Source organism: Camponotus vicinus, unplaced genomic scaffold (genome assembly GCF_025532165.1).
Source record: "Camponotus vicinus isolate PSW18456_S1 unplaced genomic scaffold, iyCamVici1.0 SCAF_3, whole genome shotgun sequence".
Classification (NCBI taxonomy): Eukaryota; Metazoa; Arthropoda; class Insecta; order Hymenoptera; family Formicidae; genus Camponotus; species Camponotus vicinus.
In genome coordinates, this window is record NW_028141967.1 from 22,604,497 (window position 1) to 22,627,163 (window position 22,667).

The following is a 22,667-nucleotide window of genomic DNA, read 5'->3' on the forward strand; positions in this document are numbered from 1 at the left end:
TTACTCGAAAGCTGTGAGCGACGCTTTTCATTTCGAGGGAAAATCGCACCGGCAAAACAAGCGGCAAATACCCGATATAGTATCTATGACGACGCAAAGCTGCGTCGTCGAACGATTCTTAGGAGATACTTGCAGCCGCGATCGGCAACATAAAACGCACCTCCAGCCACGACTAAGTAAGTAATCGCATCGCGGTGAATGGTACGCCCGGACTAGGTCAGTCCATAACTATCATAGGCAAGGTCGTTTCTCCTATCCTGCTCCTCGAATGCAATGTGCATCGTAATATGCCGTATAATTATTGTATAGTTTAATGTAGCGAGCGAAGAAGGCAAATGGAACGAGGCGCCTGAGGAGAAGGAGGAGGAACCTTGCAATTTCGAAAAATCAGCGTTTGATTGCACAGATGTCACAGTCGTGAACAGCCGTGACGTTGAAGAGGCATTTCTGGAATTGCTGGAAATATTGAATTATTTTATACGTATGTGTCAGAGAACAAACATTCTGTCGATCGAATCAAAAAATTTCTAACCGAATCGATGGCATACCGAATATTCTGTGTTGGAAATATCGCGAACAGATATCAAATGCGTTATCATCAACAAGTTTCTACATCGGATAAATATAAAAAATAATTATTAATGAATAAATTAATTTTTTAATAAGGGGATTTCTCCAAATTATTTCAAAATTAAATTTTAATAAAATTACTACAAATTTATTATTACAAAATTATTATTACAAAATTAAATTTTAATAAAATTATTTGAAAAAGATCCATAAATTTGTGTGTCGAAATTTAATTTTAAAATTTTTTCTCGGCTAAATGCACACACACATATACGTGAGAGATTATCTATCGCCATAAAAAGAAGTTATCTCGATATTAAACGCCACGTCCTTTTAACTTTACGCCGCATAATTCTATTCGGGCGCACGGTGCTTTACTTGGTGCATCTCATATATAAACGACATTATGCATATTTAAAGAATTTCCGCGCGCAATAACAAGAGAGATATTAAACGCCATGGGAATCGCTCTCTTTATTCGCGTAACCGCGCCGATGTGTCGGTAGGAAGTGCATAATAGAGCAGAAAGTGAGACACACAGTCCTCTTCCTGAAAAAGCGATAGCGATATCGCTGGTAATCCACGGCGAAGAGAACAATGGCTCGCAGAAGTAATCGCGGGATCTTACAACTTTTTCGCGTGTTACGTATACATATGTGCGCATATATAAAGATAAGAAAAAATATATATGTATATGTAAAAAAATATATATATATTTTTTTTTTATATGCCTATCTTTATATTATAATTTCTCTGAAGTAGAACACTTGCTGTACCGCACCGGATACCCTGAGCGCACTTAGCGTAGATAGACATGCATAATCCATTCGTTAATGTGCTGATCGCAGATGCCGCATCTGAATACGTTCATAGTCCATAATCAAGTGGATCGCGTGAAAAAAAGGCGCCGCATTTTAATAGCGAAACGTACTCGAAAATAATCTTATCGCTTTTCGCGAAGCGATCATCATCTACGCGATAATTATATATGTATATTTTCTTCATCGTCATGCACATGTATATATATATATGTATTAATTGAGGAAAGTATAAAGAAAGTTGTAAAATTTTCTGATGGTAGAGAGAAGAGAAAAATTCGCTGCTCAAAGAGTAGAACTCATGCTATGTCTATATGCATAATTCAATCGATTATTGTTTCTCGCGAGTACCGATGCGCGTACAAGCACGGTCGAGTGGTCTATTTCGATGTCAAAAGAGAGAATGTCGAGCGGCTGGCTGGAAAGAGCTAAAAGCATCGTTGACTTGCAGCCAGCTTGAGAATATTTTCACATCGGCGGAAGAATGCGAACGTAAACGAGCGCGTCTCTTCCAGAATCGATTATTAAAACGTACTCGGATGATATTTTCGTAAATACGAAAAATAAGAAAATTCGTGAAACCTCTTCCCCCTTTTCCTGTTTATTTATAACTGATAATATACTTTTACAAGTCGTAAGCGGAAGAAAGTAGACGACGTTTCGTTCGATTTTGTCCGACAAGAAAAATCTTACAAGCCTTTATACCGCGTCTAATATTCCGGATGTGTGGTCGGTTGAACCGCGAATGAAATTAATACGCAAAAAAGATGGAAAATTATGCGTTATCGTACGCTTTCACCGTTCAAACGTGAGATTCGTTAGATGCCCTATCGAGAGCGGTAGGCTTCATAATCATATAAATTTCCAATTTCGAATCTGTTCTACCGAGAAACTTTTCCACTGTTGTGAACGAACTGATCGGTTAGACGAATAATATTGTATTCCTTGCCTGTATAGTCTGCTTTAGCAGTACTTAGTCGACCTCGATTTCCATCCATCTATACCAGTACTTGAACTTCCTACATCTATCTGATCGCACACACCGCAATAGAAATTGATTGTATTACGAAGCTATAGCAATGAATATCAAATCGTTCTCGTTCTTTGATTAATAGCGCCTTATTTTCATGCAATATTTACACGCGCTGCGAATAGCAGCGTGGATGATGTATTAAACAATATTGTATACACAAACCAATAACGCATGAATCATATACTTGTTTCTTTTATGATCGAATCACAATGTGATTAGTTCTTTTATTCTCTAGCTAGACGCTGAGCATTGAAGTTTCGAGTCTTTTTATTGTCTTATATCCTTGTAATACACAACGATAATAAGACGATGTATCTCTGTGAACAATTAATTTCATATTATTAAAGTAATAAAAGATTTGCTTTAAAAAATCCAAAGTTCAAATATTGGAGATTTAAATCGTATGGATCGTTATTTGCGCCAGATTAAAATATGGAGTCGAAACGTATATGATATTTATGTTCATCGCGATCGTGAGGTCGAAGATGAAAACTTTGCTGATGAATCGACGAACCGGTTAAATGATCGTATTAAAAGCCACTATTTCGAGTTCATGATGCGCGAGATGAGGACGGTGAGGTGCGAGGGAGAGATTGCTTCGGTGAGAGTAGTTTCCTCGCGCGCGCCATAGTCCTAAATACTGATTTCGGGTTGCTCGGCAAGCTCGGATGCAACCTGCAAATTTACGATCATTAAACTCGAGAAATTACCTCCTTATCTCTCGACGCATCTCGATTAATAGCAATTACTTGTTTGCTGTAAATTTAATCCGCGCCGCGGATACAATTAATCCCACCTAACATATTGTTGTGTCATTTATATCGGTCCCTGAACTCCGCGACATCCTCGACGTATCAACGAGACATATCGACATTCCCGTTCAAATTAAAGTAAGAATTTCAATGAGAAGGGAATTAAAATGAGAGAGAATAATTTAAGGAAATTTAAATGCGAATGTATATAGATCCAAAAGGGCAATTTAGATTTAATTAAAAAGGGAAAAGGTGCATTTTATGAATAGCTTTTACAATTAATTTGAAGGAAATAATATAGGATCTATATTTGATATATATTATAATTAATATAATTTCTCCTTAAAACGTAAATAAGAAGAAATGTAATAAAAGCACCGAGAAAGTTCTCAAAGAGGATTTTATCCTGTGGCATTCTTCCTCTTCGTGCTTCTTTGCAGTAATGGATGCGCCGCGTCGCGCTGGTGTACATTCACTCCACTCGTTACCGTTCCACGGTGTTTGTATTAGCCTCTCGAGCGCGGGTTACCCGAGCATAAGTGCAATTCAGACACGGCTGTGTGTATCCTGTTGGTCGCGCCGCTTCGAATCGAGCGTGCTCCCCTCGTCAGGTTGAAGACACACTCCGGTCTAAAGCGAAAGTCGAACGCGATCTCTTTCGTTCCCGGTCTCTCCTCACCTTCGTCTGACCTCCCTCGTTCCTTCTTCTCCTGCACACCGGTCTGCCTATATATGCTCTATCTTTGTTTCTCCGTTTTCCGGAATATCCACGATATCGTTTGTCTTTCTCTCTCTCTCTCTCTTTCCTCTCTTTCTCTTTCTCTCTTGTGCAATGACAAACCGTCTCCGCCTGGTACGAGCTAATCGGTACTCGTTATATAAAGTGACAACCGCGCGACACCATGTCAAGAACTTTGTACTCGCAAATCGGAAGGGAGCGAGTCGAAAATTATCAATTTCGAAATGAGAAGGATAATGTGTGCTGTAAAAGTTCACATTATAATAAAAAGATTGAGAAAATACCACATACATAAACATATTTTTTGAGGTAAAACTTGCTTAATAAACATAAAAAATGTTAATATAATTTTATATGGCAATTTTTAATTCCGAATTTGAATTTATATTGAGATATATATATGTATAAATCTATTTATTTATCTATCCTGAAAATAAGCATGTTTCTTCGATTCTGAATTTTCTCAGGTTTCTACGAGAGATAATCTTTTTGATTTTTTACATTCTTTTCGTTGCGTTCAGATACACATGTGAACTTTGTCTCGTGCGAAATCGCTCGTCTCGCGAATACATCTCGGAACGTGACATAAACCATTCGCACTTACTGTTCGTTAATGTTTTAACATGGATAACACAGGCTGGAATGGACTGTTTATGATACGACACGCAGAATGATGAATGTCATTTCTTCGAGTCGAAAATATATTCAGGCGAAATTTCATTAAATTTTATTGCACTGCTGATTTCGTAATAGTCGTAACCATCGTCGGGTAATGAAAAGTACCCGGGATTATATCATATCGTAATAAAATTTTTATTACACGCTCGATTCAATAATTATGAAAAATACTAAAAATAATAAAAATTATTGAAATAGAAAATAATGATAACAAAAACGATTGATAATCGTGAAGAGATAAATAGAAATTACATCATAACGCGATCAAAACAATTCTTATAACTTATGATATAGATATAATAATTATAAAAATTGTAATAAATAAAAGATTTCTAGCGATTAAATGATAAATTGCTCGCATAAATAGGAATTCAATATACAATGAAAAGAAAGTACTTTTATAACGCCAACATTTGAACGTTTGCATTTTATTTGCTGCCACGGAAAGTTGATTAATATTATTCAGTTTTATATTACTTTCGCGTAAAACTTAGCCATCATTTAACTTTTATGTTACACATTATTATTATTACGTAAAACCATAAAATCGAAAAATGTTTTCAATGTATCCCGATATTTGTTAACAGGCGAAAATTCTGCGGTTCGCATAAACGAAGTCATTATCGATATTTCGTTTAATAACATCTCTATAACGCCTACGACGAGACACAATTATGGGAAAATGAATAACGCTTTGTTCAAGTGCTTCGGCGAAACCTCGATATTTATCTGGATCGAGTAAAGTGATAAAATAGCGAATTCCGGTCGCGCGAGACTATTTATAATTTCCGTTTGCCTGTATCGCGGGAATTTCCATTTGTTGCATAATTGGAAAGGATTTATGTTATTTCTTGCATGTGTACTTTGTATCTATAATAAGTATTTTTCTCGTTACGTAGCTTGAGAGTCAATCGATGACAATAGCCAAAATCATAACTAGCATCGAGACACGATCGCGAATCGAAGCGTAACAACGTCAGCTAACAATGAGTGAAAGTTCCTTGGCTGACCATCTCGGCGAGAAAGCAAATGGAAAACGTCATGCCGCGTGTTTTGCAAGTTAAAATATCGAATCGCGTTGAGACAGGAGTAAAATCTAGCGACGACTACGTAAGATATGTAATTCGACAGTTATCGAGTAATATTAATATGAATCAAATCAAAATTGATTGAAGAGAAAGAGAAATTTATCATCAACTTTGTAAGTCGATTAATGTAAAATATATGTTTTAAAATTATCTTTTTAATTTTTTTCTAGAAAAGAAGTATTTTTGATGTAAATAAAAATTCGAATCACTAATTGTGGATTCTATGATCTAATCCCGATGGATGAATCTACAGAGATCCTATTTTCAAGCCGAAGGTCGGTTCATTTGGCGCCAGATTTTATCCTCGCCGAATAAATGTTATCTTTCGGTGTATCGTTTGACAGAAAACATATTAAAATATTATTATAATAATTCAAATAGAAAATTTTTAAAAATTTTGTCTAAAAATAAGTTTAAAAATATCTATAAATATGCGCACATCAAGTAGAAGTTAAAAAAGATAAGAAACATATTGAATAGATTATTAATCGTTAAAAAAAAATTACAAATTAATTGAAAAAAAAATCAATTAAATAGAGTTAAATAGTTTGTTTAGCTACGCGCTTTTAAGCATGATTTGGGTCTTCCTTGGTTCCATAAAGTTATTCGGTGGTTAAACGGAAACACGTGTGGCATAATTGGCGTTGGAGATCTAGTCGTGATTCTATGAGAAGCGAAGTCGTAACGTCACGTCGTCACGTGTCTATCTATCTATCCTCGGTCAGTGCGCGAGGTGGGGTAAAAGTCAGCCGCTCGACGACGGTGTTTCGAACATCCAGCTCGCCGTCGACTGGCACGCTCAGTCAAGCTGAAACCGCCAAGGATCGCGACAGAGCGAGCGCGTGCCTTACACGGTCTCTCTCTCGCCGCGTTTCACCGTTTCTCGATGTCGCTTGCGGTCCAGGAGTATCCGCGGTAACCTGGTGCATCTGCGATCCCGTCGAATCGGTGCTCGAGAAGGTGCGCGTTCCAAGTGCCGCTTCCACCAAGATCCTTCCCTCCCCGATGATAGTGATAATCACGCGATAACGCGACAGTGCCAAGGATGCGGGATGATAACGCGCCGATTTTTCACGCGAATCGACGTGTGCGTGCGTGAAGTAGAATAACTACTCCGGGACGAATTTTCGGAGCGCATCCGCGCCACGATGCTGTTGCTATCTTTACGGCTAACCAGGCGGAACTCACTTACGGGATATGATGTCAGTGAAAAATAAACGAAGGGGACGTGTGCCGCCTTATCGGTAGTCGCTGTATCGATAGACCTTAAAAAGCGCGCTGAATCATCGCGCGCGCGCTTAGCAAAATTGACGACGTCGTTTACGACTGTGGTCGGCCTTTATACCAAGTGTCGCGCAAAATTGTAGGCAGATACGAGCAGGTACATATATCGCGGCGAGGAAAAAATTGGGTACACCTTGCCACGCGATTTTTTCACGCCGAATCGCCTAAACGCGATCTCTCGTGTTCGAAAAGAGGGTCACGGAATCGATGAGGTAAAGATCAGAATGATCGAAGCTATTTATTAAATGCATCCTTGCGTGCTCTCTCTCACATTATTACGTACAACGGAAAATCGCGACGGTGGGGCAGCCAGAGAGACCGCTGTCTCAGTCGGCTTTCACGACGATATTTACACTCGACTGCATTCTGAAAATCGCACGCTGTCAGTGCGCGACGATGAAAAAGAGGAAAGAGTTTCGTATAAAACGATTCGATTAAGAACACTAGATAAGGATACTATAAGGCCGTGAGAACAGCATAAATGAGAAATAAAGGATTCTTTGCTAGCTTAATTTAAAGCATTCTGGTCATTTGAATGAGGAATAATAGAGTGAGTCACGAATAAAAATATTAAAATTATGAGAATAGAATAAACGGGGAAAGAATAGGAAATATTTAGAAAGTTAATCTTTAAACCTGATATTTTCAATATGTGTGCATTAGAAATCTTACAATCTCTGGCGAAGATTCTAATACCGAGAATTAATAATGATCTAAGAATAGTATAATACTAAGGAAAACATAGAAGAAGAATATTCTTAAGAAAATTTAAAGTATTTATTTATCAAGAATAAATTAAATATTCTCGTCTTAAATTAAAACAGCAAGAGTATTAAATCGCGCGTGCGGAAAAAATTACATTAATTATCAGAGAGATCCAAGTGATCAGTTGAATGATAATAAACCATAAATAAAAATCTACGGAACGCAATAGAGCAGCTAATAGAGAAAGTGCTTTCTCGATCGAATCGATAAACAAAATCCGTAGAGTGAAAACAACAATCTAGAAAAAAACTTGCTTATTTATATCCGATATACATGAATATTTATCATTATCATGACTTCTCATATTTCTCGATGAGGAGATAAAGAAATGTCATCGCCGATTTGAATAAATCTTCTAGGGGAACCCCCCCTCCATTTCCGGTTTATATTCTTGCAAAATGCGAAGATTCTCGCGTCGATTTTCGTCGGCGAGCTTTTAAAAATATTGAAAATCCGCTGGCTGAATTGGCGACGGGCGAAATGAAAGCGGCGCGGAGTCGTGTCGACAAAGTGGAATCTCCATCGCGGCGGTCACGTGTATATTATACGGTCCGTCAATATATAATAACTGCTACGATAATGATACGTATTAAATTCACGCCGTGTGCACGAAGCGGCGCCTGTCGCCGACATCGCGCGCTCGAAAGCAATTTGGGTGACATGTGTCCATGTCTGCGTTTGCCTTCCCGAATGCGTAACGCACTTGTACGGAATCTTCTCCGCTACGATTTCCCATCTAAATCAATCGCGAGAGAGTAACGCATACATGTGCATTAGACTTTGCATCGAAAATGTAATATTTTCGCATTACTAGATGAATCATGTATTGATTATACTGAATAATATTGCGTTAAGGAGAGATATAATAAAATGAAAGAAATAAATTATACATGATAATATTCGCTTCGAATATCTTTGAGAATTTTAATTTAATGTTAATAAGTGAGATATGGACATGATGGACGGATTTTTATATGCGAACATTATTATGCAAAAATAAAAAAAATATATAATTAAAATAAAAGTAAAAGAAAAAAATATATATCTAAATAATTTTCTGTATGCACATAGAGAACAGTCAATATAGAATTCGATAGTTCAAACTTTACTCGAGATTACTACTGAGTAGATTTGCTTATTTTTGAACACCGTCTATATATGACTTACGTGAAAACGAAGTATTTTTTTGTCTCTCAAGAGACCGCCCAGTTTTCTTTATTCTATTAATAGTCATTGGAAAGAACCACACGATGACTTGCGACGGCGAACGCAGCTGTTTCATCGGATATATAAGAAAGAAGAATTACGTAAGATTATAAATTGACAATGTTTTTCGTTGCTTTGCAAAATATATCTCCACCATTTTTTTTATATTTTTCTCTCAAGCCCTATTAGGATGTATTTGTTCAATCGACCGAGGTGTCCCTTCGATTAAATGGAGAATTATGCATCCGTGACGCGGGCTGACCTTCCTTCGCTCCGACGTGACCGGAGTCGTGTCGATCCAGTGTAGCGAGTTGACCCGTAATACCGAGATACGACACACGCTCGAAATGATATCGGTTTAAAGCTCCGAACACGTTCGGCGTCGTATCACCTAGCGAGGAACTTGGTACGCGAATGGCGATAACTGTGTTAACAGCAGTTTATGCACACGCATCGAGCACGTGGAGCACGGCCACGCAGGACGAATAGCATTACCGGTACCGTTAATATCATTCGCGGATATCTAGTTGCCCAAGAGGAGAGTACCGCACACATTTGTCGGCGTGTGTGGGAGTGCGTCCTCCCCCTCGCCCCGCGCCTTTTTCGCATGAGAGACTCGGATACAATGATATCGGGATAATCGAACCCGGCGCGCTTTCGAGCGACTTCGCCGACTGTGCTTGAAAAATGCAAGAAACACCTCTCGCGGCCAGGAAGCGTGAGTTACGGAATCTCCTCTCTACTTTCGACCATAAGTCGCGCTTTTTACGCACTTGGTTTCTTTCTCTCAAATCTAAATATGCGTGTTTTGTCATTTTACACGTAGAAAGTGCAGCCAGATAAAATTGACAGTTTGCGCACTGAATGAAGAAAATTAAAAAATGACAATAAAATATTTTGCTACAAGTGCATACTAAAAAATGATGAAGTAAAACGAGGAAAAGAAAATTCTCAAAATTGACGAATATTGCATCTGTATTTATTTATTAATTTTGTATTTTAGCAGGGCGTTTTTGCGACGTTATACGTTCCAATGATTCTCGGCGAAAATTGCGCGCAGAGATACTTTTATATCTGTAGCAACTCGGGAAAGTACCATTTTCAGCGCTCTTCTCTTGGGCGAGGAAAAGTCTTCTCTAGGAAATGGATAGCCCGTTCACTATCTATTTTATTATTCACTCGAACGTCTTGATGCGTTTTCCCAAAAGTACCCGATCCGCACGGATTTCGAGGATAAATTTATCTCTCCTCCCGATGATGTGTACGTCGAATAAAATGCGCGCGACCATGTATTTCCTACGCTGCATTTTACGGACCGTTATCCGGAGCCGGACATTTTCGCTCGCGTTTAGTCAACCGAGAACTCGCGCGCGTGCAGGAAAATAAAATAAAATATTTGCCGACTGCATATTCGTGGAAAGGCATCGCTGGAGCTTTCTCGACAAGGGTGTTTGAAAATTTCGAGAGAGAAATATCTCGTTCGTTGATTGACACGTGGGATGAGATTTATTCAATCTCGAAGGGGAATAAAAATACTTGATACTTATAGCGGGATATAAAAATAGTTTGCATAGCAACGCTATCGAATGAAAAATTTAATATAGACTACAAAATTTTGCAATTGATTTTTGCACGCTTGACGTTTTAAATTTTATTGTTGATTTAAAATTCATTTCACGTCTTTTTTGGAGGGAGTTTATTTTTATTTCTCCTTATTCTCTTAGGATATTTTATATAAATATGAATAAATAATAAGAGAGCATATATATATACTTTTTTTGCTACGTCATAAAATTTGAAATTTAGATAACATATTTGAATAAAATAATCTTAGAAAATGCTAAACGCGAAGAATATTCATATACAGCCAGATAAAACTCTTTTGTTCGCCTATATTGTGCAAATTTTACCGGTTGAAAATCACATTCGTGGCTTTCAGATACAATATCGGTTCTCCCGCTATATTTATTACACACACACACATCGGTCTTCGGGATTCCGTATCATTAGGGAACAAGAAAAGTAGATAATATAGGAATGGAAAAACAAGAATAATATCGTGGCTTTCGTGGCTCGCGTGCGCACAACTTATTACTCGATAGTATGCCGACGTGAACTTATTATTAGAGTGTGACGTTTCGCCGAAGTAAACCTGTGAACGCCGTTATTACGCATAGACTACGTCCGTTACAAGCTTGTTGAAATTGAGAAAATGGCCCGGTTCGCGAAACCGAACCTGGTGACCCGTTCGAGTGCTACTTTTGGATCCTTGAAAAAAAATCGCGAATTCTTTTCAGTCCCATCTTGCGGAGTCGCTTTCGCGCAGATATATATGTACCTCTTTCCGCCAACTCTTAAATCACTCTTAACCTTTGCCACTAGGATTCGCCTAGACCAGTCTCTCACAGTCGCCCGCATCTAGCCGGCAAAAGGTGTACGCTCGACCGAAGCTTTCTCCCGATCGTTAACTTTTACTTTTGCCACGGGCGAATCGAGCATCTCGAGGTGTTTGTTCCTTGTGTACATCATCTGTATTGCCGCGACAGGAAAAGAAGACATGCAAGGCCGAATTCGAAATGCGAAAATAGTTCGATTAATTTTTTCGCGCCTTTTTTTTCATTCGTGCGTAAAGAAAACTCATCGGCAAATCGCGACAATTAAAGTGTTTAAAAAAAGATCGTGGTAGAAAAGAAATAGAATAGTTGGCAACATTAGCGATTTTATCGAATTGCTTCTGTCCATGTGTTTTCAAGAATATTGACGATTGAAGTGAAAATATATTTTTACAATGCGTCTTATATCATTTTAATACTTAATCATTCTTGTGCAAAAAGTGTGACATTATTAAATAATTTTCGTAAATTTTAAATGAGATATTTTTTCAAATAATGTTTCAAAATATATTCGTGAAAAATATTTTCATGTGTCTTTTCTCGATTGAGAGAGTAATATTTGAAAAAAATAATTAAACGAGACTTCTTGATATATAATTGAAAACAGAGAGTGTCGAATATAATATATAGATTATCTCGAATTTTCAACACAATTTTAAATGGATTTTTTTGATAAACAATTTTTAAAAAGAGATGCATCAGCTGAAAAGAGAGACAACCGTGGATATTTTCATTTCTCATGTTACGTGAGTGTATTTCGCGCGCGTGTTTTTCAACAGGCTTAGAGAGAGAAAGAGAAAGAGAGAAACAACAACCCGCACAAGTTCGCCCAGATGGTGCGAAAATTAAAAAACTGGAACGCACTCGTTGAAACTGTCGTCATGTATTGCATCGCAAAATCTACATCGCGCGATATTACCATATGTGAAAGTACAAGCAGACGTATCTGTGTACGCGCTATTATTTTTTTATTTACAGTTCAGCGGTTTAAAGAGGGGAACGAATCCATCTATCAAACACATAAATGTATCAGCGTCCCTTCCTATAAAAATTGCGCGAGAAATGCGGATGCGACATATATGTCGCATCCCTCGTTTCTTCTCATCACGGCACATTTTTCTTTTACTCTTCTTTTACCTTTCTTTTTATTATCTGAATTACTTTGTCTCGAGCACTTTTTAACTAGACTGCACAAAGGTTCATATCTGCGAAACAATTTTTCTCAATTTTTCCTTTGACGTTCTTTAAATATATCTTTTAGTATCAAAGCGCTTTTATACCTCGCTCAGGCTTTTATGCAAATCTATCGAAATTTCTTTCCCACAAGATTTAGACGCGAAGAATTAAACTTGTGGGACAACCGATATAAGCATAATAATCGCGATTGGAAATGCATATTGTGCGCCTTAAGTCAATCGGATCTCTTTTTCGCCGCGAATTAAAGTGGATCTCCCCTTGCGGGTGCAACGACCTCATCCCGCGCCATAAGAGTTTTAACGTAGATTCGGAAACGTGTTATACCTATCTGAACTAACGCACCACGCCATAGTTAGCGTGAATTGACCTGTATTTCCGAGCGTTAGCAGAATCGAGACGAGCGTAACAATGTGTATGTTCTGCCGGTGGGAGGCCGCCGCCCCACCTTTCATTCGACTTTGACAGTTCCATTATGGTATCGAAGCTAACGGCAAAGCAGAACGGGCGTAGTTGATGGTCGTGAATCAACGCGTGCGCCGTCCCGTCAGAGGTATTTTTATTGTTCTTTTTTTTCCTCTTTGCGCAATCGGGAAACGTGCTCCATGCATATATATATATATATGAAAAGCTATTGTTCGTCGTAGCTTAGCGTGTCTCTGCCGTGAAATTAAATCGCGATAAACGCGAAAAGTGTGCGGTCATCGTGTCGATCTTTCTCATGAAACGCCGATTATTGTTAATTCGATAAGCGCGAGCTTTCAACGAGCTTCACTTTAACTCCGCTTTCTCGAATTAATATTTGATAAGAGTATTTAAAAAGTCTCGCGTGTTTTCTTTTCCTGCTTCTCCTTGAATCAATTAAATCAATTTCGTTTGTTTTCTTTTTACGACTTTAGAACGGAATGAAAAATTTTTATCACAAAAAAAAGCAAAAAGTGGAATCGTGCTAATTGAGCGGAACTGCATTGCGAAGAATATTTCTGTATGTGTCACATCATTTAAGGTTGTATTGGCTGTGCAGTCTGGTAAAAGTCACTTAAAATTTATGTACATATAATTAGATTTTTTTTTATTATATATATATATATTTATTTACTTAATCATTTCTTATTTTCATAATACTCTTGATGAAAGATATAATTTTTAAAAATTTCGACACGAATATGCCTTGTATATAACTTGTGAAAAAATGATATAAATATATCATTAATATATCCTAAATATTAAATAAATAATATTGATATATAATAACATAAATATTAAAACTTATATTTTGATAGCAAAGATATATATGCACAATTTCACATTCTAATCAAACTTCAGTTATTTATAAAAAAAAACTAATATATGAAGAGAGATTTGTCATTGTTTTTTCTTTGCTATATGTAACATTGTCACGCTTCCTTTTCATAAAAGCATATAAACTTCTTATTGAACTGAGTTTTAATTCACGTTGTGAATCAAATTTTTGCTTTATTTTTTCATATAGAACAATTTGTAACTTTGTCATAATTTTTTTATTACCTTCGAGATATGACACATACAACCTTAAGGATGTTTCGCGAACGCGGTCTCATTCGCGCACGAAGGATTTCTGTGTGCTCATTATTATTCGCCGTCTTTGACTTTTTCGTACGTGCGTCCCCGATACGAAGCAGCGAGAGACAAACCAAACGGTATTCGTCGGCGACGAATAAACTAATTGCGCACGTTAATTTCGCGGAAGTTTTATTTCATTCGATTTTGCAAGTTTTGTTCCTCACCGAATTTCACAAATACCAAACAATACAGTGATTATGATAATCGATGGCTCGCGATTGTTCATAAATTCTGTTGCCATAACAATACCAAGCGCGTAAGAAACGATATATTATACATCCATATTTCGAATATCTTTATATCTTTTCTCTAAATGTTAGGTTTGCAATATATTATAAAAATAGATCAAAATAGATATGTAGATAAAAAACTTTAATGAACAAAACTTCAATTAACAAACGTTGTAATATCTAAAGAATTATTATGCATATCTATATATCTAACGCATTTAGGCGCCGCATGAAAGCATAAATATAATGATACTTTCATTGAAGAGAAATCATTAATAACAATAAGTATATCTCGTATGTAGATATTGCACTGTGATACACATGCGGTTACGCATATTAATTAAATATCGTTAGAAAGTTTTAACGATTGCCCATGAATCAACCGGAAAAGACGGACGAGTGAAAATACGACACTATTGATCGCAGCCGAGAGTAGCTCAGTAATAGTTAACCCAATTACTTAACGTCCAACTTTGAAGCTAAATTCAGGTGAAATTTAAGCTCGTCTCTAAGCTTGGAAATCAAATTTAAATTTTGAGAATTATTACATTAATAAAGATCGATTTATACAAGTGATATATATTTGCCAAAATGTGAAATGTGATGTATTATCTTGAACTTTTATATAGATGACTATATAACTCAATAAAAATGTATTAATAAATATTTTAGATATTAAGAAATTATATTGCATTAATTTATAACGATCGTCTGTTAATCAAATCTGTAAATCTTTGATCGCGCAAATTTACGTTCGATGATAAATGATGGGCGAAAAGAATTTATTGCGCATTTAAATAGACAATTTTCCTCAATTTGCGCGGCACAAATTGAAAATATACCGTGTCGTCACCTGCTTTAATCGATTTTTAGATCCGTTGGATATCGAACGTATCCTCTCTAACGTGATTTCTTCGGTACTCGCCAATTAACCAAAGAATGCTGCGGTAACCTATTTGCGAATCGAGTTAAACGCGTGGAGAACGCGACGATGAGTTCGCCAGCGAAGCAAGGCGCGACTCATACCCCGGAACGGTGAGAATTCCCGTGATGAACAGTGATGATCGCGTACACGATGATCGAGCCACGCAGCGACAGGGTGACGGTCTGCTCGCCCCAGACCCAGCACCACTGTTACCAAGTGATACGAACCACCAGAGTGCACCAAAGTTCGCGAAGCTCGAGGATGGTGACCGTCCAGGAGAGGGTCGTCAGATCGCGTCTTCAGTTGGGTTACTCCACGCCGACGTCGTTCATCAATCGGTATATATTTCTCATTTCTATCTAATCTAATGCCACGTGTCCGAATCTCTCAATGACAGGTGCATCAATTCACATGGCGTATGATATCGAACTAGAGAGTTAAATATTTATTTCGTATTATTTTTCGTCGGTTTTTTTCTGTTTGTACTATAAACGCTATGATATGTAAATACGTATAATTTATCTTTACTTAATTATAATTTGTAATATGCATAATTCTCATTATTTTTAAAATATGGATACACACGAGATATTTTAAAAAATTTACTTTAATTATAATTTATTTTACATGTGTTGCTGAACGCTCTTGTGTTTTTTTTTTATATTCCATGATATTTGCAGATTTTTATTTGTTTATATACATTTATAAAATATATAAATTATATCTTCACATGTGTGGGTATAAAGTTATCAAATAAATTCTACTGAAGAAAAGGAAACTACATCAACGGTACTAGCGTCCTATCGGCGCTATCTCGATGAGTTTCGCACGAGTGTAATTATCATAGTGAGGAAACGTAATCTCTCTAAAGCGGCATCATCATCTCGCGCCTCTTCCTCTCCAACACTATCAACCGGTAGACACACATACACGCACATACACCCACGTCCTCACGAACGTCGGTAGAGAGCAAAATTATTTCAAGTAGAGGAATCGCTCGATGCTCGCGCAGGCGTACACCCACGTTGGTAATGGCAATCAACGGTTGTTAATTGCTCGATGATAATTAGTCCGCGGCGGCGCGCGAGATTCTCCTCCGACTCTCGGTAGCGGCTCGGTGCCACGATGGAGAACACGCTTTAATCATTTCCGTAATGAATTCGTACAAAACACGTATGCGTATATACACGATTTACGGTACACGTTAGCACACTTACCGCGGCTTCTTCTTCTCGATATCGAGAAATGTTGTGTGCCCCGCGCTCGAAAGCCGCGCGTTCAGCCGTATCAGTACAACTTTTAATGGCGTACCGTTAAACTTTATTTACAGCCCCAAAACGGAAATTCTAGAGCGGCGGAATGGCCAGCGCTTCTTTCGTTTGCGAATATATTATTTTTTGTATCTACACTTCTCTTCTATTTTTCATTTTTACATCTACCCTTTTCTTTCGCCCATGATGTAGAAATTATCGCTGTGATAATGCAAAATTTTCTATAGGAATTAAGAAAATTTCTCTTGTCAAATTGCAATCGCACGAGATTGAAAAGGCATCGAGGGGATTTTTGCGTGAGCCGCGGGAATTCATTAGTTGTTCATTAGCTTCGATATATCGTAAGACGTTACGCGCGAATGAGCAATGTTAGACGTAATAGGCACTTGCACAAATCTCTGAATGCATCTGCGACGAGGCGTCGCAAAAGTAGAGCACAGAGATGTCTAGAGACGTAACTTTCCGAGAGCCTTCGTAGAAACGAGCTGTCAGTCGATTTCCACATCGTAATTGATCGCGAAAGTCTGCTCTTATCGAATCGTCATCACTTTATATGTGGTTCAGCTTCATTCATTGATTAATATATTTTTATTTCTCTTATATACATATGAGAAAAATAAAGAAATTGTATTTTGCGAATTATATATGCATATTACAGCACAATGTAAATGGCGCAATTAATATGTAACGCAACATATGATATGTCAGAGAGACGCGTCATTCGCTTGGGGAATCCGCAATATGCAAATGACTTACATTGTGTGCATTTAGGCCAATGATAATGAATGTAAGTTATCGCAGCACGGTAATTCAATCTTCTCTTCCGAGGACAAAGGACATTTGCATGTACTTTGAAGATATATCGAGTTACATACAGTTAAGAAGCTAACAAGACGCTGCGCGTCTATCGCTTTCAACGGAGAAACTTGACTAATTGTAAGAGCGATGTATCGTTATCGTCACACCAGATGCAACGATAACGCTTAATGCTTCAATAACATGTATGTGCCGCGATGCATAGATACCTTGACGTTGACTCACACATTTAAAGAGACGCGTGCGGAAATTTAACAAATAAAATATGCATGTGAAATATGCGTGTGAAAATGAATAATGTTATTTCATTACATTGATGACAATCGAGCGAATATCGCATTTGAATATATATTTTCAGAGAAAACAATGGCATTTTTACCTTCATTTAATTTGATATTTATGTCCATATAATGCGTTATTTTCAATCCTATCATATTTTAAAAAAACGTCGTTTACTATCTACTCAGTCTTCCTTATTTAAGAATATTTTGCCAAGCATCTTCTTCTTTCTCTCTCTTTAACAATCATTAAATTTCCAGTCACATCAATTGCATCAAATGCAATTCAATGGACATTTGTAATATTAAGTTAATCGAAAAATTTATTTGCTTCCTTCTTTTATCTTTCATTTATCAATGTCAAAGTAATATAGGAAACATGTATATGAAAAAAGAAGTAATTTTTCGATTAATCTGATATTTTTTCTTAAGATGGGCGGATCAAACTTAAATGATGAATACGCGGAACAGGCTGTGTCGAAGCACTTCTCGAAAAGGGGTTCAGGAAGAAGCCGTACATTTGGCAGCCTAAGGTATCTTCCCCAAAGAAAAAAAATATCAAGCCAGGTGCGTGTCGGGGCACCACCGGCACGGCAAGCAGGCAGGCAGCGCGTAAGGTCCCGTGCGATTGTCGGGGAGAGGGAGGGAGGAAGAGGGGCCTGATAGCACGCGCGCATCGTGGCACGCGAGTGCGATGCAGGAGCAGATGTTTCGTTCTTTTGGGCTTTAATGCCACATCGCGTTTATTTATCCTTATACCCAGGGTCGACTTGGTATCTGCTCCGAAGCGTCTGCGTCCTGCGGACCATGATGTTCTCATCTGTCGAAGAGAGATACTTTTATTTGGTTTTATTTCGTAAAAATGCGATTGATAAACATCGGATATGTTTTTGTTAAAAGTATCCGATTATTTAATTTCGATTTTTTATTTTTAAATTTAAATTCGAGTTTTAACACTATATTCTTTGTACTTATCTTTTTCTAGAAAGACCAAGTATTTATCCTTTTAAATCGAAATTTCCCAGTTAATTTTGTAAAAGTACGATCAACCCAAAATAATGTAAAATTATTCGCAGCATACAATGTAGAATATATTCCTCTTCCGAAGAAGCTGTGAACCGTTTCCTAAATCTAATTTTTTTGTATCTAGGATAATTTCTATTCCCACGCAAGGTATACAGGAATCCGCCAATATTTTTACTAAAATTTTCGAACTTCAACTTACCATATAAAAATACGGTTAAAAGAAAATATGGATAATCCATAATAATAATGAAAATTATTTCATTCACATTTTTATCGAATATCCTTCATTTCTAAACTTTAAAATTTAATTCTAATTTGAAAGCTGCTTTTACATCAGTCTTATTTGACTATATCTGTTATTCGAAGACTTTGCGTTTGTATGGTTCATCCACATTATCGTATAACGTTTAATGATACACGCACTGATTGCGACAGAAAAATATGGCCTCGCTCACGAGAGCGATGCATTTTTAGCGGAACGATCGATTTCTCAACGGTCTATTTCGACCCAAAGAAAAAGTATCGTTCAATAATACACTCCTTACAGATTGTACAAATTTTTATCATTATTTCTCTATGACATTTTTTTCCGATTCGAACGCAAATATATCCTGCATCGTAAATCTTGAAATCGCGATTCTTCCTGGAACCCTCGGCCGCAAACTCCCAACTTCAGTCTCACCCGATGTGTATATTTGTCATACAACGCGTTGCGCGTTTACTCGCTTACGTTATGTACGGATTCTTACATAAGTCATTTAATTGACGCGTATTGCGTAAGACCAAGTCTCTTCGCGTAGAAAAGGTTGAGTGTCACGGTCGAACGCCGTCGTCGTGCACCTGCCAGATGCACAACGACGGATGTGTTGGATATAATACACGCATCTTTGTCGGGGGGGGAAGGAAAGGGAGGGGAAGGACTCGTGCCCCTCGTCTCCAGGTTCCTTTTCTTCTCCAGGATGATCATTTCTTGCCCGGCCGAAAAGTACCCCGAAGAGCGCCAGCTGCTCGCGTTCTCCGCCAGTTCGTCTTCGACGTTCGTGGTGATCGACACGCGAGGAGACTCGCGCGTGCCTCGCGATCGAGAGATCCGCGGATAGAGAGGAGCGGTTCCGTGTCGTAAATTGTGTAATTGTGCATTGAGAGAGTGAGCCGTACCGTCATATACACATCGAGGACGAGAATCGTGCACGCAACCGGCAGCTCGACGTAGAAAATCTCCCGAGTCCCTTCAGGAAAGCAACATGATTGTTTGCGTTTCCCACTTCAGGGGGTGCGTTCTTTTTATCTTTACGATCCACATTACATACGCCGTTATAGTAACCGCGCTGCGTCTAATAATTAGAAACACCTAGCAAGAAATGTTTATGCGATATCGTTATCTAATTTTAATTATCTTTTTACAGCTTTACGGCCATACGTTCTTTTAAGAGTACAAGTTCTAAGAAGTCATTTAACTTATTCTAAAAAATTCTATGTACGAAAATTTAAGCTACAAATTTCAAAATTTTTTAAAAGTCTCGAGAAGAATAAAAATTTAACAATTAATTTGATTGTTTAATCGTCAAAGTAGCAATCTCTTCGATGATTTTATTATGGACACACACCAGCAGGTCGGAAGATAATTCAAACGATTATGAAAGAGAAATGCAAAGCTTGCTGATAAAATTTAAGAAACATGACGATACTTGTACTACAGACAAAAGAGTTAATCATGCATCATCGCTCTTTGTTTGCGCAGCTTCCCGACGAAGGTGGAGAGGCCCCTGGTGTCGCACGGCAATTCGAGTCAGATCCACGGCAACAGCATGCACGGCGCCTACTCGTCGTCCGGTAGTCAGACGTCCCTGTCGACGACGTCGTACATCACCGGCCAGTCCTACATGCAGAGCCAGAATTACGGAGCGCCCCCGTATCCCTCCGCGAGCGTGCAGATATATCCGTCTCACGGCGCGTCGGGCTACTCGCAGCCGCAGAGCTACGGTACCGTGGTGCAGGGCTTTGGCGGGCAACCGCAATCCGCCGCGTATCAGCAGAGTCACCTAAAAAAGGGATCGGTCCGCAACGGCGACGTGCTCAAGCGATGTCGACTGCAGACCGCGTAAGTCGTAATTCTACACCCTCGCGAACGAAGGATGAGAATCACCGGCTTTCGGAGAGATTGCGTTTCCCGGCAGACGGGTAATTAAGAATGGATCTTGGAATTTGCAGATACGAGTTGTCGCAGGATCTACTCGACAAGCAGATCGAGATGCTGGAGCGGAAATACGGCGGCGTAAAGGCGAGGAACGCCGCGCTGACGATCCAGCGTGCCTTCCGAAGGTACACATTGCTGAAGAAGTTCGCGGCGATTACGGCGATGGCCAAGGCGGAGAAGCGACTGAGCAGGAAGCTTCAAGAGGCGACGACGGATCGTTCGGGCAACCTCAACGATCACGAGAGAATGGTTTACCACAGTCAGATATACATTCAGCAAGCGCAATCCGCCACTAGGTATGTACATATACATAAGATGTTTCTCTATGCGTACTCTTCTCTGTGTCAAGTTCATCGCGACTAAACTGACCGCGAATCCGACAGACCGATGCCGATCCGCAGCATGTCTCTGAGGGAGAGGCGGCACATAGACAATTCTCAGTCGCCGATACCGAGGAGTCAGAGCGGTAGATGCGAGGTTCAAGTCAGCGGCCATCAGCACACAAACCATAACTTGCACCAGAGCGGCAGACACACGCCCTCGTTGGCGCCCAGCCCGTGTAACCGACATCAGCAATTACCGCCGAGTCCCTGTTGGGAGTCGAGCTCCCAGGAGAGCGGTTCCAGTATCCATTACTACAATCCACAGGTGAGTATAAACCGCAAAGGAATGCCTCGCGATAAATCATTTCAAGTTGACACGATAATTTGTCGCAGTGATATATTTCTTTTATCGCGCGTGTGCTCTTAAATAAAAAGTCATTTCTTTATTTATGCAGGAGGCCTTGTGCGGTCTGAGACAAGAGACGCCGCCGAGAGATTTGCTGCGGACACCGTGTACGTCACCGTCGGCGCCACACAATATGACGACGATATCGCAGAATTGGAACAACGCCAATCAGCTTGGTCCTGGTAGAACAACGAGAGGAAGTTCTGGCAAGAAGATTCCGCCGGAGGTTCCGAAGAGAACGTCCTCCATCACTTCGAGATCTATGGAACCGCGTCACAACGGTCTCAGTAAAAGCGTAGAGAACGGAAGTCTAAGTTCGGTGCAGAGCTCCGGCAGCGATTCCACCAATTGCGAGAGTTCGGAAGGTGACGCTCAGAGAGGCTCACCGGTCTGGAAGCACAAAGGGATTGTAAGTATATCTGATTTTCTTCTTTCTTGCACGCTTGATAAAAGCGCGCGTGAATAACGGCGATTTCTTGAGGACGTAAGCGAAAAGTGTCGTTAACGGAACCCGTATTCTGATTGTGAAATCAGTCGAGTTCGCCGGAGCATCAGGAATGTGCGAGTCATACCGTGGACGCAACAGCGATGGCTACTAACGTTAAGGAGCTCGGCCATTCGCACGCCAGTTCTGGCTACCAGCTTCCTCTGATGGATCATACGGAAAATCTACCGACTCAAACGAGTTACAAGGTATCCGAGACGGTGAGAAAGCGACAGTATAGAGTCGGCCTGAATCTTTTCAACAAAAAGCCGGAGAGGGGAATCAGTTATCTCATCAGACGCGGCTTTTTGGAAAACAGTCCGCAAGGAGTCGCCAGATTTCTGATCAGTCGAAAAGGATTATCCAAACAGATGATAGGAGAGTATCTCGGGAACTTGCAGAATACTTTTAATATGGCGGTACTTGAGTAAGTGGCTTCAGTATATTAATATATGATTGATATATTACAATTAATAATTTACAAAACCTATTAACAATAAAGAAAGCTATTTTATTATATTTGAAAAATATATATTTAAATATGTATTTTTTTAAATATATAAAAATTATATTTTTTAAATATTTTTAA

At 38.8% G+C, this 22,667-nt stretch overlaps 1 protein-coding gene across 11 annotated transcripts in view; it reads left to right on the forward strand.

Moving 5' to 3' along the window:
- Siz (Brefeldin-resistant Arf-GEF family protein schizo) overlaps window positions 1-22,667 on the forward strand; it is a 40,928-nt gene that overhangs the window by 15,177 nt on the left and 3,084 nt on the right. For 3 of the 11 annotated variants that reach the window (XM_083094480.1, XM_083094473.1, XM_083094483.1), the window contains exons 2-6: window positions 20,410-20,769; window positions 20,880-21,161; window positions 21,249-21,513; window positions 21,644-22,003; window positions 22,129-22,505. In XM_083094480.1, coding sequence (XP_082950606.1) covers window positions 20,410-20,769; window positions 20,880-21,161; window positions 21,249-21,513; window positions 21,644-22,003; window positions 22,129-22,505 — 1,644 coding nt within the window. The other 8 variants (XM_083094474.1, XM_083094477.1, XM_083094476.1 and 5 more) reach the window with 8 other exon arrangements.